The 16,492-nt window shown below is 38.1% G+C and overlaps 2 protein-coding genes across 2 annotated transcripts in view; both read right to left on the minus strand.

Annotated features, from left to right (window-relative positions):
* The window catches only part of LOC113231013 (high affinity cAMP-specific and IBMX-insensitive 3',5'-cyclic phosphodiesterase 8), a 448,718-nt gene that overhangs the window by 422,605 nt on the left and 9,621 nt on the right, over nt 1-16,492 (minus strand). The gene's annotated exons all lie outside the window — the stretch shown is intronic.
* On the minus strand, nt 14,447-16,131 carry LOC113230846. The gene is made up of 2 exons (XM_026464945.1): nt 15,636-16,131; nt 14,447-14,481 (listed from the first exon to the last, which is right to left on the minus strand). The coding sequence occupies exons 1-2, from the start codon at nt 16,129-16,131 to the stop codon at nt 14,447-14,449; spliced, it is 531 nt and encodes a 176-aa protein (XP_026320730.1).

Genomic DNA, 16,492 nt, shown 5'->3' on the forward strand with positions numbered 1-16,492 from the left:
ATTTGAAACTATTCCGCTAAGCAAAAGTTATTTATATTAATGGGTTTCTAAAATATCGCGAATTAAGAAAATGTCTCCCGCATATAGGTTACGATTTAGAGAACATAACGCAATGACTGTAGTATAGTTTTTATGACACAGTAAATTTAGCGACTGAATGACAACTCGAGCTTGGATTATTTTTATGATCTGCTAATTTTAGTAGAGGTCGTCACTATGTTTTACAATCCGGCTTAGATTATCGGTGATTAGTATTAGGATACTCCTCCGCAGCCCGTAATTTTATTACCCGAATTTAATAGCAGTAGAGCTCCTTGTGAAAGAGCTCGTCCAGGGTATTACCCTAACCTTTCTTTATACAGGGTATTACCCTTACTTTATTTCTGCCGCCAAGCAGTAATGTCAGCATTACTGCGTTCCGGTTTTGAAGGGTAAGGGTGCTGTTGAAATTGCAGACACATGGGACTTGTCAACTTATGTCTCAGGGTGACGGGCGCAGTAGCAGTGCCTCTCAGATCTTTGCAATTTAAAGCTCTGAGTGGCACTGCAACTGCTATGGACATGGCGTGCAGCTTACCATCAGGCAGACGACTTGTTCGTCCCATCACAAAAAAACTGTCTATACGGGGTTATTTGTAAAATACTATTAACCTCACAGTAATATAGGTTACTAACATCGTAAACAACAACTTTTGTTGCATGACTTTTAATAATTCATGAGATTTACTTTCGTATAAAAACAAAAATATGTAACTAACACTCTAAACGGTGGTACTTAACTATGCAAAACGCAAGAAGATATAGTTCTAAAAAGTGTCTGATATAGCCATTGACTTACAAATAAATGGACGATGGGTCTAATACAAAAACTACGAAAAAAATGTCCCAAGTCAACCTATTTAAACATAGTGACATATAAAGGAATATGAAAAAGCTAAAACGTTGAATTTAAATTGTAATGGCATCGCAGTACTGTCTAATTTTGCTTGCTTCGCTGTCAGTCGAACAAACGAAGACTAAAGCGTGAATGACGCTCTGTATACGATTTTAACGCCCTATAAGTTCGGACACTTTTAGCGCGGACCCGACGTCCATATAATTGTAAGTCAATGGATATAGCAAAAAAAATTAAAAGTTAATTTTTGGTACATTTATTATGTTTTGTCAAAAGTCATGGAACCAAAGTTGTTGTTCATGATGCCACTGATCTAGACCTTTAAGATTAGTATTTTCAAAATAACCTTGTTTATTTGATAGTTACTGGAAAAGAAAATGTAATAGATATGTGGGTTCTCGATAACACTGCTACCAGACTCCATTGATCACGTAACACTAATTAATGTTTATAATCGTGTCTAAAATGTATCAACTTAAGAAAAAATTCTTTCCTTCTCCAAAAAACCACTTGCAATCCTCTTCCAATGTTTTTTTTATAGCATCAAGTCACCCTGAGACGTAAGTTTTGGACATTCCCATGTGCCTGTAATTTCACCAACACCCTTCAAAACCGGAACACAATAATAGTAATATTACTGCTTGACGGCAGAAATTGGTAAGGTGGCATTACTAACCTGGACGAACTCTTTCACAAGGAGCCTACTGCTACTAAAAATGTCAAATTTAACAAATGTCGTTGCTGCATATGACGCTAGAAATAAAATAATATTACGTTTTCTGCATACCTTATTTCAAGTTGTATTGCTAGGACTCTAGAAATAAAATGGTGCTAATGAGTAAATTAAAAGAAATGGGGTGCACGAAAGAAGCTTAGCACGACATACTATTCATTTTGTCTTAGAGTCCCTACAGAGACACTTAGGTTTAAGAATAGAATAGAAACTATTCATTACAAAACGCCACGACATAAAAATACAATAAGAAATTTATACTATTATAATATAAGAAGAAGAAAAATCAGTGAAATGTTACAAATTTTTTCAGAGGTGGCGATCTGAATAACAGGTTCAACCTAGTTCTGGCACCAACTCTGCAAAGGTTGTTGCCTATAACATATATCAAATAATGTATGTGTACACTGTAAACTATGAAGTGAAAATAAAGATTATTATTTTTTTTTTTTTGACTGCCTCCTTGGCCGAACGGTTACCATGCCAGACTGCCACGCAGAGGTATCAGGTTCGATTCCTGAGTCGGTAAAAATATTTGTATGGCCTACATTTATTTCTCTTCGTGAGTTTGGGTGTAATTTGTGGATGTCTATCTGTGTGTCCGTGGCACACACGACACAGGGTTTCTCTAGTGCGGGGCTTTGAGTGTGTGCGTCATTATATTATGTTATTATTATTATTTAATTCCGCCTTCCCTTTTCCATCATCGGGGGATTAGATGTACGCTGCGATTCCACCACTAAGTCGTGAATATTAAAAGGTTTCGTATGAAGCGTTCCCACATGTACCACATTTTACATGGCGAAAGGCTATGAAATGGAATTCCCTACCTGCAGACATGGTATACTCACTGAATGGTGTAAATTGGGCCTTTTAAAGGTAAAAGTAAATAGGCATTATTCAAGTGTGCATGCTCCATCGTCACTTTCCATCAGATGAGATGCAGGTCAAATTCGCATTTATTTTTTAATTAAAAAATGGTAGAAATACATACGCTTTCCACTGCACGGGTTCCTTCGAAAGAGAAGGTACACTATAGCATAATAATGATAACGAGCATAGCACACCACGCTGGGATTAGCCAAGCTGGTTTGAGACTCCCGCCGTTTTGAAAGAACTTTGAAAGCTCGAACTTTCTCCTACATGTACATTTCAAGCATTGTACTTATTAATTAAATTAAATTTTGGTAGCAGTAGAGTTCTTTCTAAACTTTGCCACCTTACCTATTTCTGCCGCCAAGCACTAACGTGAGCATTATTGCGATCTGATTATGAAGCGTAAGGGTGCTGGTGTAATTACAGTCACATGAGACGTACCAACTTATGTCTCAGGGTAGAGCGCAGTGGTTGTGCTCCTCAGATATTTGCGATTTAAAGCTCTAAGTGGCACTGCAACTGTTACGTACACGCGCACGACTTGTTCGTCCCGTCACTGGTATAATTAAAAAAATCATTGCGGGCAGGACACGTTGGTTGAATAAGTGATTTTCATATGATTATAAATTTACGTTTATTTGGTATTTATTAAAGATTTTATTACTTATTACTCTAGGTCACGTCTTGTCACAGCTCACTACTAAATAACCCACTGACAGTTTAATAATAATTTGTGTGTAAAAGCAGCCGCAGCTGCAGTGTTTATCTGAAATGCATTTGTGTAATGTTACAGAGACCAAATATCAGAGATACGAGTAGGGTTAAAGTAGAACAGAATAGAATAGAATAGAATAGAATACGCTTTAATTAAATTTTTATTGAATTGATATTCAATTATTTTTTGTGAAATTACTCCACTAGTTATTAATAATTAGAATACGCTTATTTGCCAGAATACAGTAATTACAAAGGTCTTAAGTAAAATTAGGTATATTGTATTCAACCCGCAAGCAGATGTGCAAATATTAATGGGATTCAATGTTTAGTCTCTATAGTTTCTAATTAATGTAATGAATTTGTAAACTCTAAGTATTCTTTATTACTATAGAAGCAATGTGTCAAAAGCCATTTTGTCAATTTTAATTTAAAAGTATGTCTTTGTAACAATTTAATTTTGTTTGGTAATTTATTGTAAATAATTATACACATGTTGAAGCAGTTATTCTTATAAATTACTTTATGGCAACGAGACTGATAGAGATGTAAGAGATTCATAATTTTTGCTCTAGTTTGCCTATGACTTCACCGCGTGTTTTAAAATATTGAGGATGAGAGTTGACAAATACGCAGCTATCCGCAATGTACATGCATGACAAAGATTAATGTTCAGCCTTTTGAACAGCGGTTTGCAACTGTCATCGAACCACGCACCGCAAATTGCTCGAATACACTTCTTCTGGACCTTAAACGCTCTTTCTAAGATTACTGAGTTACCCCATAGTACAAGACCGTAGCTGAGCACGGACGAATCGTAGCTGTTCTCGCGAGACAGTTTGCCTTAGTCTTCGTAAAGCGTAAACAAATCTGTGAAAGGTTTGTCAATCTTGATTAGGGATGTCAACTTTAGAAACTATGCGGTATGGACAGGCGCGTCGTGCAGGCCAACGACTTGTTCGTCCCTTCAATTGGTAACATAGAAACAACTAATAATCCTTATTTCTAAAATTATCCTTATCTCATATGTAAGCAAATTACATTTCAAGTCGTCGCATTGATTAACACTGCTACTACTACTCATTCGTAAGAAACTTTGGAAGTTGGTCTTTGTAAATAGACATTTGTCTCAAGAATTTACTTCTTTGTGGCCCCAATGCAATTTAAACATCTAAAGTGCTCCCCCTTCTTTAGTAATAAAAGATTGACGATCTGCCCTTTCTTGATTGATATTGAATTAATGAAAGAAGTTTCTCTATAGCACATTAAAAAAATTTGAATAATGAAAAATAATGACCTAATGTACATTATTGCTAAGTAGCAATTTTATGGGGTAATTTTTATTAATAATGAATTTGACACCTAAAAGTTCTCAAGCTTGTAAGAAATATCCTCAAAAATGTTAGTTCAGACACAATTTCTACTTGTTATTTATTATAGTCGAAGATGAAAACGTTTAGCATAAATAACACTTGCAAATCAGTTTACTACAATTTACATGGTGTAGTATTAGAATACGTCGGTACGTTTTCCGTTGAATAACAATTTTGATTTATTTAAATGACACGTCGTTGATTTGTTACAGCCAATGTTTATTTGAAGCAGGAGCTGTTGACAGAAATCGATCTTTCAAAAATATTTTGTCAGTGAGTCATACATTTTTGTATCCGAGATCAACACAGATGTATGGGGTCTCTGGTAGGAAATTAATGGACAGAACTTCTGGTGTTGGTAGAATTACATCAGTATTTTATTTTTATGAATATCATGTTTCATGATGTTCCAATCAGATCGAATTTTTCTTTGTTCGGTCGATCTTTGTATAAATAATAATGACAGGCTAGTGCAGTATTTTCACAAAAAAACATGATGAATATCACGGTATTTGTTGAGATTTTTGTGAAATAACCCCACTTGTTTTGTTAAATTATAAATACAAAAATGATATAAACAGAAAATCGTCATAGACCCGGTGGGATTTGTAAAGATATCGGCTGCGGTGAGAAGGTTATTCAACAATCTCTCATCAGATATCACTAGCGGCGACGAATGCCGAAAGCCAGTAAAAATATCTGCAGCAAAAACACATAGGAAAATTTCGACGGCTCGGTAATTGGACCCGTAGGTCAGTTAGTTAGAGCAATGCTATGGTGCAGCATGAACGTGGTTTCAAGACCCACCGGGTCGACGAAGTTTTTCTGTAAGTTCGATCTTTGTATTCATAATCAGAATATCATGGTAGTTAAAACATCATGATAATAATAATAACGCACACACTCAACATAGCCCTGCACTAGGGAAACCCTGTATCGCGGGTGCCATGGACACACACATAGACAACACCAAATTACACCCAAGCTCACGACAGAAATAAATGTAGGCCATACAAATATTTCTCCCGGTCCGGGAATCGAACTCGGGACCTCTGCGCGGCAGTGCACTGTGGTAACCGTTCGGCCACGGAAGCAGTCAAATGATATTAAATAAAAGTAAATATTTCAATTAATATAGCGACATCTCTGCCAGTCTTTTGGTAGCTGTAAAGGTACTTGGCTGAGTGATGAAACTTTCATAAGTTCTCACAGGTGGCACAACAAAAATGACATTTAAATCCAATACAAAGATCCGTAACAAGCACATTGAGAAATTGGTAAAATTTGCTGGCTCGATTCGTAACTCAAACGACCAACTGGTAAGAGCGGTAGCCAAGTTGAGACAGCAGACACTAATTCATATCCAGTCGGATCGAAGGGACTTTTCTGTGGAGTATTTTCACAAAAAAAATAATATCATGTAAACACATTATGATATTCAATAAAAATAAACATCTTTTAAATTGGGTTATGTCTGGATGTTCTTAGTAGTGCTCCGTAATTAGTTTCGATGCCCTAGTAATCATAGCACAAGAAATTTCCTATCTTGAGTCCTTGTAACTGGTGTAGCGGGCTGGTATTATTCATCATTTTCAGCTCTGTATTATCGACTGCAGGGGGTATAGGCCTCCTTTCGCTGCTGGCAAACTTTCCGGTCCTATGCGTCTCTGGTCTTTCCTTATGTCGTCCACCCAAGTGCAATTGGACGACTCGGATTTCTTTGGACATACCAAACTTGCCAACTCGCCAACCTTGGCCACCACTCCGTCACACCCTTACTTCAGTGGCCATAACCATGTCTAACCAGGTGCCCTGCCCAACTCCAGTTAAGGTCTATAACACGGTCCCCAACGTCTTGAACTTTGTGTGGTACCGAGCATGGCGTGCTCTATTGCCCTTTGCGCAACTCGTATTCTGTGCACAGTTTCCTTAAGCGTCCATGTTTCGGTTCCGTATGCCATTGTTGGTAGGATACAATGGTGAGACGGGTCTTCAATCACTGTGGTATCTTTTCTGACCGAAAGCCGAGGTGTATTACATTATCTTCGAGTGTAATGTTAAACAAATAGCCAATAAACATTATGTAATCAAACCAATCACGTGTAAAGATTATCGTAACAAATGTGTTTACAAAACAAATAATATTATGAGTACTTTAACTATACATAGTAGATAAGGTGAGATAACATAGTTTTGCGGTTAAATAAAACCAGATTTTTTGCTCGTTTGATTAGGTTGTTTGGTGGTTTTCCAATTTATTGGATGTGTTATTTAAAGCTTGATTGAGAGGATAGGAAATTGAGCATTCTTTTCTGCTCCACCACTGTCAACTCTGTTGGCATTAAATTTTCATGTGACGTAGAAGAGACCTGTCCCATATCTTTGCAATTAAGTTTTGATTATAGTGACCATCTCTTTCAACCTCCTGGTTATGCGGCAAGAGCATTATAACCTGTGCTAGCACAGAAATTTTATAAGTTCAGGTCCTGACTCCAGATGAGCCCGTGGACAGGGTTGTCATAGGATACACCAATGACGATCGTCCGTGATCGTGTGGCTTGCACACCAATTTTCATGGTGTCGCCATCTCTGAGACCCCTGAACTGTTCGGTCCCCGGCCAGGTTAATGTAGAAAACTAACTTTTCTACTATTATCTCGGGTACTTGAGCTACCGTTGTTGTTTCCGAGTTCCATAACACAAGCGCTTTAGTTACTTTGGGATCAGGACAACGTTTGTGACTTTGTCTAATATTTATATTTATTTATGTAATGATAATTACTACTCAACCTAAAACATCCAACTTCATATCTTAATCGAAGTATCTCAAAAACGCGATCCAAAAACGAAGTTTGTTCCTGTATTCAATTAAACACGATCTGATAATTAACGTCGAAGGTCCCCGTGTTGGTCCGTTTTAAGTTATTTTAAAAGATTTTAGTAGTTCAGTCTTAACAATTCGTACATTTGGACTGTACGCTAAAATATTATTTATAGAAAAAGTGCGAATTCCTTGTATTCAAAAGATATGTCTATAAAACTACGAAATATGAACTTCTTAAACCAGTACGATCTCGCTTAGGTCAACAGATATAGCAACAATATTATGGAATACCTAACGTCGACGATCAGAGATTTCTCTTAATTTATTTAACCAACTTCAAAAAAGGAGGAGGTTCTCAATTCGACTGTATGCTTTTTTTATACGTATGTTACTCGATAACTTGTGAACCGACTTTATGATTCTTTTTTTGTTGGAAAGAAAGTACCTCAGTAGTGGTCCCATTTGAATTTGAAGAAAATATTCCACCCCTAAAGGCCCATTTAGATGGAGAGAGTTTCTCGTCTAGAAGATACGATTATCGAAAGAATATAAAAAGCTTTCCTTGTCTAAACATTCGCGATTATCGACCGTCCACGTGAGCGATAATCGCCTCGCCTTTGAATATTGAACGTCTCCGTGTAAACAGAACTTGAAAGCAACAATCGTATTTCGAGTTTTTGTGCCAGCCAGTTGCTAACATGAGTGCAGTGCGCGAGGGTGTTTTGATTGTCACTGCTTTTCTATGACAAGAATGAATGAAATGAGAACGAAAATAAATTCTGGGTTTAAGAAATGTTATACAATGTTAAAAAAAGTACAAAGAAATATATATTTCTGTACAGTGCAATGAACTTAATATTATCAGCGTCATTATTTAATAATAATAATTATTATTATCCTGACTCACTTAGAAAAATAGAACACATACTTCCCGGTATGATAGAAAAAAGATATTTATATCGTTGTACGCGGGTAGGCTCCAAGGCAAAGAATCAAATATGCGAAGACCTGAATGTGGGAAATGTAAACAAGTGGTCAACGGCCTGCAAAAACTATAATACTATTATAAAAACTATAATATTTATGAGATACACCTTGGTCAATTTCTGCAGAAAGTAAAAAATGTTCGAAAATCAAAGAAACAAGATGGCCGCCATACAAATTTCAGAGCCTCATAGCTCGGCGAGTATTGGAGATGGGCGGGGAGTTCTTGACCAAATGTCATAGAAAGCGGCGGGGGCCGACTGCCGGTGACAGAAATTTTTCAAAATGGCCGCCTCAAAATGGGGTCCCAAAAAAAAGTGGTCCGATCCGGCTGAAATTTGGCATCCGGCCGTGTCTGTGGGCCCATAATACGAATATGCGGTCAAAATTTTGATTTCGCCATTTTCCAAGATGGCCGCCATACATGTGAATGTTCTGCCCTTTGGCGTTGTTTTTCTCCCAGAAGAAGGCCGGGTGGGGAAAAATGATGTCGGAGATATATAAAAAATAAGAGATGTATAAAATGAGGTCGGACGGGTTTGGTGAGTATCAAAAGGTACCTCGGTACTTCGGAAAGTGCATCATCTTCATCTTCATTCATTAAAGTTCGGTACATCAGGTAGGACCCCAGCTGCCTGGCCAAAGTATGCGTCTTGGCTCAAAGTCTCCTAACAAATATTTATCCACACCCTGGGCAGTTTCTACCGGGAGTGAAAAAAATTCGAAATTCAAAAACAAGTTCCGATGCCTACATCTCGGCGAGGATTGGAGATAGACATGAGGCGCTCAAACACATGTCGTACAGAATAGGACGAGCCAACTGCAGACTCAAAATGGCGACCCGAAGTAAAAGTGCTCCGATCCCACTGAAATTTGACATCTTCATGATCTACGATCGAAAATTTAATTCCGCCATTAACCAAGATGGCCGCCGCACAAGTGAATTTTCGGTTTTATGACCAGCAGTTTTCTCCCAGAAGAAGAGCGGATGTATAAGAGTGATATATGCGAATAATGGTTGGGTGGATTTGATGAGTATCACAAAGTACCAAACCTTCGAAAAGTGCTTCGCATTAGGTAGAACCCCAGCTGCCCGGCCACAGTATACGTCTTGGCCCCGAGGTCTCTAAACAAATGTTGATCCACACCCTGGGTAGTTTTTGCAATAAGTGAAATATATTGGAAATTCGGAAAGTAAAATGGTCGCCATATACATTTTGGGGAACTATATCAATCACCAATGAAACCAAAGTAATCATCAACCGACAGACGAAGTCTTTCCTACTTTTAAAGTCACACAGCCCTCGCGGGCCGCTTTAGCGGCCCAGCGCAACATGCAACATCCAAGTCGACCTGGCCTGATAAACGGCCCGGTGAAAGCGTCAGATATGGGTGTATGACTTTCAAACAAAATTCGTCAAGGACCCTGGTCAGGTTCTACCGGGATCAAAAATTTTCCAATCTGGCAAATTCATGATAGCCGCCATAAACAATTGACTTTTCTGAATCTTCGCAGATCCCTCCCACTCAATCTCAACCAAAGTAGATTATCTGCTGAAATATAAATTTCAACTCCCAACCTGACACACGAGTCTCAAAGAAAGCACTCGCGGGCCCGGCGCAACGCACGCCATCTAGTTTTGGTATATCCATAGTCAATAACACAGTAATCATCGAACTCGAATGACATTTGTCGCACTGAAAACGGTTCGAACCGATTTGTAGGATTATCGTATGAACTTGAAAAAATGTCATACGAGATCGAGTTTAGACAAGTCGAAAACTCGTAAGCAAGAATCTCCTTACTACATATTTATCTGTGTAAACTGTCGAGGAGGCGATTAAGTTGCTTGCGAATCTCGTATGACATAATCGTAAGCGAGATTTTAGTTCTTGCCTTAATGTAAACATTATGATACGATAATCTTATGGCGATTATTGCTAGCGATAATCGCGGACGATTTTTCGTTACGAAGCGTGCGATAAACTCTCTCCATCTAAATGGACCTTAAGTGTGGCAAACTTGGAGGTCTATGACTTTTGAGGTCGGTTTGTTTTAATACTCTGTACTGAGGTTATGGTTTATGAGATCGCTACCATCACGTCTATTAGCGTCAAATTTGTAAGCGTTTTAGGCCAAATAAATTATAAAGCAACATTTATTACTTAACCTGCGAGCTGTTTTCACGTTACTGTCTTAATTAAGAAAACTAATAAACTCAGGAAGGCGACAGGAAACGGACAGTCACAGCTGCACCATTTTAAATTACATAGTATTGCAGTGCACTGCCTTGCATCAAACTGACGACCAGCAGTGGTGTAAGCTAGAATATCATATGAACTAACTGACGTCTGATCTTTGTACATTGTGTAACACACATTATTATATAAAGCAAATAGAATTGAAAAGTCTGCATTCAGGGATCAAAAACGTAAAGTGGATTGTCTATACGGCAGTGAGAAAGAATTTAAGCAATGAATTAAATGATTGGAATCGGAGAGAAGAAGGTTAAATCTTTGTTAAAACCGAAAAATTGAGAGAAAGCTCATTTCCCAATTTTCTATATATCACGCGACGTCTCAGAATTTATTAAAATTCAAATGCAAATTCATTTATTTCTTTGTGCTACACAGGATATAAAGGCGTTAAAAGAAGGCATTTTGAATGACTGTGATCCGTCTTGTGGTATCCGAAGTTTTTATGATTTTTTATTTGTAGACATGCAATAATTTATACACTCGACTCATGTCATTGAATCAGTCACAAAAACCGAATAATAAAATAAATTTAATTAGTCTGCTTAGTTTAAAAAAAAAACTAAAATGTCCAAATTTATTTAAAAATTCCAATATGAATTAGTATAGAGGAATGAAATAATAATAATAATAAAAAGAAATAATAATAAGAGGGTTAGCGTGATTAATGAGTTTTTGGAGAAATGTTTTTGTTGAGAAACTTGGATATAATAGCTCTTCGAAGACAGGAAACGTCGACTCAAGCCACAATTGACCATAGTTTTGCGAGATCAGGACTACCTAATGTAACAAAACCCAAAGCCGAGACCGATCCTGAAAGATTTCAGGAAGAACGATACTGGGTCTAGGAAAATCTTGCGTCTCGCAGTTACTTGAAATTCAGACATTACCGTTAGGTATTGTTTTTTTTGGTTTCTAATCAATATCAATACTGATAGATGTTTCCTAACATCGGTATCAAAACCGCTGTTTCATCTAAGAACAAAGTTGATTGGTTGTTATGGCGCGAAAAGCTATTGTATCGATGAACATATTTTGAAGTAAATACCGAGAACCTAGACCTAGACCAGGCGTACTGACATAAGACCAAGACCAAGACTGGCATTACTTTCGAACCTTTCGCCTTTCGCATTACTTTCGCCACTTACGTTTTTTTGTCTTGCATTGGCAACACCATTTGACCAGCGTGGTACACTATGGCCTAAACCAATCATGATGAGAAGAACTCAATCATTATCATATTGAGCCTTCTCACATCGTGTAGATTCTCAGCAATAAAAGATGTTTTTTCTTTGTCCTACAAGATCATTATACGAATGAGGTTTTTTATTCTAATACACAATGATTTATGAGTCGCACTTCTACTGTTAATGGGGTGAAAGAACCCGTTATCTACAACTGTATGAATACAAATTGTAATTAAATCTTAAACCACTTTACATTGTCTGAATATTACAAAGTGGTTAAAGATTTTAAACAGAAAAACGAGGAGAATTTCATCTAATATTATAAAATAAATTGTGTGGGACGCTAAAGATTTTGAAGGGATAATGAACTGTAGAATTATAGGAATGGAGAATCACTAAATAAACAACACTTTTGTATACTAAAAAAAAATAATGTAAAGGTAATAGGACGTAGGAGAGCGAGTAATGGAGCGTGTAGGTAAAAAAATAGAAGAAGATGAAGGCAAGATGAGCTGGAGGCTGAAGACAGAGGCGCAGGACTGAAGGCAACTAGGCTTTTGCCTAGACCGCGGTTGTAGACCAAGACTGGAGGGGCAGTAGGTTGAAGACGAAACAACGATTATAGTGCAGCAGTAGGTATATCAGCTAGTTATACTCTGAAGTGGAGTTCTACATTATCTTGGGCGACGGCTTCATTTGCTCCTGTGTTTCGTGACACATAAGTAACCGCTTCACTCTCGCATTGTAAAGATGAAGTACAGTTTAGGTTAAAAGAGCGTAAAGATGAAGACCATTTATAGAGAAGAATTATTCACTTCTTTCACTCGTACCAGATTTTTAATACACACCTGTTCATTCTTTTAACGTAGCTACGTTAAGGACATCCTCGGTTTGGTATTGAGGTCAATCGAGAAAGTAATGTCAGAACCATGAGGTGGACCACCACCAATATTAGTTTTCAGTTTTTCTATTTTATACGTAAGATGTGATCTACGGGAAGAAATAATTACCCGTGGTCCTAGTCAGGTGGACCACGAGCAAGAAGTGTAAAAATGAACCTAATCTCAACATTCCAATGGTGCACTAATTTAAATTTTAATACAAAGCGTATGAAAGGTATTTCATCCTTACGTGCATTTTAGTAGAGCTCTTTGTAAAAGAGTTCGTCCAAGGAAGACTGCCACCTTACCTATTTCTGCCGCCAAGTTGTAATGTAAGTATTACTGCATTTCGGTTTTCACGGGTAAACTTATGTCTCAGGGATTACCTTGAGACCAGGCAGTGCTCCTCAGATTGTTGTGGTTTAAAGCTCTGAGTAGCACAATAATTATCATGGACAGGCGTGTCGCTTACTACCAGATGCACCATTTGTTCGTCTCGACGCTTGGTATCATAAAAAAAACCTCAAATTCATATATTTTTTAATCACTTTGCTCATTGTAATGTTCTTCTTAATTAGAAATCTAATTAATACGTCACACTTGCTACGTACTCTCCGGGTCGTTAGAAACAAATACGTTAAAATATTCAATCCCAAAACGTCTTTCTGTCATAATGAATGAAATCTAAAATGACAATCTGTAAATGCTTGAAATTCTAAATGATTAATTACTGATATATCTGAAGTGCCCGATGTCTATTCATTTGTACTGCCTCAGCTTAATAACGGAGTTGTAAATTGAATTCGATTTATTTATATATATTTAATAAGAAAACGACGACTCCGATAATTAAACCTTGAATTACAGTCGTTTTGTGACTAACAGCGAGTGCAGAAACGTTCTTAAAATGTAATATTTCGAGCTGTAATATTGTATTTTACTTTATCAAAGCACAGCTTAAGACAACATGGAGCTTAATGAAGCATTAAAGTTTATAGACGTTATGCAATGTAGCGACCATTATTTTGTACGTTCACTTGTATCGACGAATGGTGTATTTTGATATTACCTTGTAAACAACCGCAGGATAATGAGGTAATATCTTAAACTTCAAAATCCTTCGTTATTATATAATAATAGTATTTTATTCAATAAAAACAGATCGTAAATTTACAACCTAAAGATCAGACCTTTGAATAATACAACCGCGCGGTCGCCGCGCGACTGCCGCGCCGCCGCCCGAAGAGCGGACTGTCATGGCAAAATACGTTCTATTTGTTTAGCTTTTACGTTTTAACGCGCGGTTGTATTATTCAGAGGAATTTCAATGTTGTTGCCTAGTAAATAGAATTCAGATTTGCCATTAATGTACAAGAAGGTGCGGGAACCGCGCGAAAATTTTTAATTTTTTTTTCGTGTAACTGGGCGCTTAGGGTATACGAAAAGAGCACTATAACCTGTGCGCGCACATGAACCTTATAAGTTCATGTTCTGACCCTAGATCAGCCAGTGTACAGGGTTGTAACTTGACAATATGACGATTACAAGTGTAATTTGCTTACCAATTAAATAAATGTTTATTGAGTTTGAGTCTTCAACCAAGAGTGCCTTTAGCAATTTCACCCTGTATGATAAGCTGGAGTAACTTGTAGGTACTTATCGTTCCTCATGACGTGACCGTAGTACGACGTCTTTGTGTCACTTATTAAGTTTACTTAGTACTTCTACATTTTGCACTCGTGGCGTAACGATGTTACATCTGCAAATGACAACTTTTTAGGACAGAAATTTAATTCCTACGAACGAAATTGATCGGTAACTTATTAATGCTTAAATAGTTATACAAGAGAGAGAAAGAGAGTTATAAAATTGCACTTAAGCATACATTTTTTTAATAGTATCAAAAGACAGGACGAACAAGTTGTGATCGAAAAGATCTGAAGGGCACTGCCACTGCGCCCATGTGCCTGTAATTTCACCAGCACCCATACCCTTCAAAACTGGAACACAATAATGCTAACATTACTGTTTAACGGCAGAAATAGGTAAGGTGGCAGTACTTCCCTGGACGAACTCTTTCACAAGGAGCTCTACTGCTAATAAATACATAATGTGTTTCAATTTATTCAATTCAATTCTTCATGTAGTTCATGTAATTTTTATGACTTGACACATGTGAATATTTATTATAACATGGGTCCGATATGTTATGATCCAGTCACGCCATGACTTTTCATTATTAAACTAATAACTGTAGAATTGCCAAAAATGACTTTCAGATTCATATGTAATATTTATTAATTTGTTAAGTTTTTCAAGCAAGTACAACTTTATGGTGATGGAAACTGAGCCTATATTATCGATTTCTCCAAGAAAGATCCGGTTTGAAATCAATATATGGCGAGGTTGTCTTTGTCTCGGAGTAGGGGTGAATATGCTTTAAAAACAATTGTAACGGGAAAATCCGGTCAGTTATTTTGATTCTTTAAGTCAACTTTTGTAAGATGTTTTTTTTTTATGTTAACTAGTAGGCAAACGAGCAGACAAGCCACTTGATGGGAGGTGGTCATTGTCGCCCATGGACACGAGCAATACCAGAGGCATCACCCATGCGTTGCCGACTCCGGAGAACCTTGTTTACACGTCTTTCGAAGAACTCCATGTTATAGCGCAAGGGGAACACTTCAGGAGGAAGGCCATTCCACATCTTACTGGTTCGGGGAAGGAACGAACGAGATGCTCGAGTGGTCGTGACGTGCCAAGCATCGAGGAAGTGGGGATGGAGTCTTCTCCTTCGGCGGGTCGTGCAGTGGTAAAAGAGTGACGGAGGCACCAACTCAAAGAGTTCGTCTGAGCACTCCCCGTTATACAGACGGTAGAACACACATAGAGAGCCAACATCTCTCCGCAAACTAAGGGGCTCTAAACCGTCTGTAAGCATAGGGTCGTCGACAATTCGAACAGCCCGACGTTGGATGGAGTCAAGTGGATCAAGCTGATACTTGGGTGCTCCAGCCCAGAGGTGCGAGCAGTATTCCATATGGGGCCGAACCTGAGCTTTGTATAGCAAAAGCCGGTGCCCCGATGTGAAACACCGCTTCGCTCTGTTGAGCACACCAATCTTTTTAGAAGCCATTTTGGCTTTATTCTCCAAATGACCCCGAAACTGGACTTCGTTCGAGATGTCGACGCCAAGGATGCCTATACTATTAGAGGTGACGAGGGGAGTGCCTTGGAACTTAGGCGCTATAACAAATGGAGTTTTCTTAGCGGAGAACGCGCAAACTTGTGTCTTTATGGGGTTAAAGCGGACAAGATTTTGTCGGCCCCATACGGAGACTTGCTCCAGTGAGGTCTCGATTTCAGACACAAGTTGTGCTCTTCCTTCTACCACTTCCTGTTGGGTCATATTTGCACGGCCAGTATAAAAGGTATCACCAGTACTGTCATCCGCATAGCAATGAATGTTACTTGTCAGTAACATATCATTGATATGCAGGATAAACAGGGTTGGTGATAGCACTGACCCCTGGGGAACGCCAGCGTTGATGAGCATGGAGTCCGAGCAGAAACCGTCTAACGCAACTTTAATGCTCCGCTCGATCAAAAAACTGGCGATCCAGGTGCAAAGATGAGAGAGATGTAAGGAACATTGTAGTATTTTATTCAATTGTTGCATAATGAGGTTTTTTAAAGCCGAGTACCGCGTTTAGGCCACAACGCATTGCCGAGTGACCTAAGTAGGTACCTAATAAGTACGAGATTTTAAA

Source organism: Hyposmocoma kahamanoa, unplaced genomic scaffold (assembly GCF_003589595.1).
Source record: "Hyposmocoma kahamanoa isolate Upper Pololo Valley unplaced genomic scaffold, ASM358959v1 64, whole genome shotgun sequence".
NCBI lineage: Eukaryota > Metazoa > Arthropoda > Insecta > Lepidoptera > Cosmopterigidae > Hyposmocoma > Hyposmocoma kahamanoa.

What these genes read in the sequence shown, in the direction of transcription:
- LOC113230846 (XM_026464945.1), bottom strand. Translation starts at nt 16,131, where the DNA reads ATGACCCAACAGGAAGTGGTAGAAGGAAGAGCACAACTTGTGTCTGAA. An exon ending in AGACGGTTTAGAGCCCCTTA is followed by an intron (nt 14,482 to 15,635) that starts GTTTGCGGAGAG and finishes TGTCATTTGCAG; the next exon opens with ATGTAACATCGTTACGCCAC.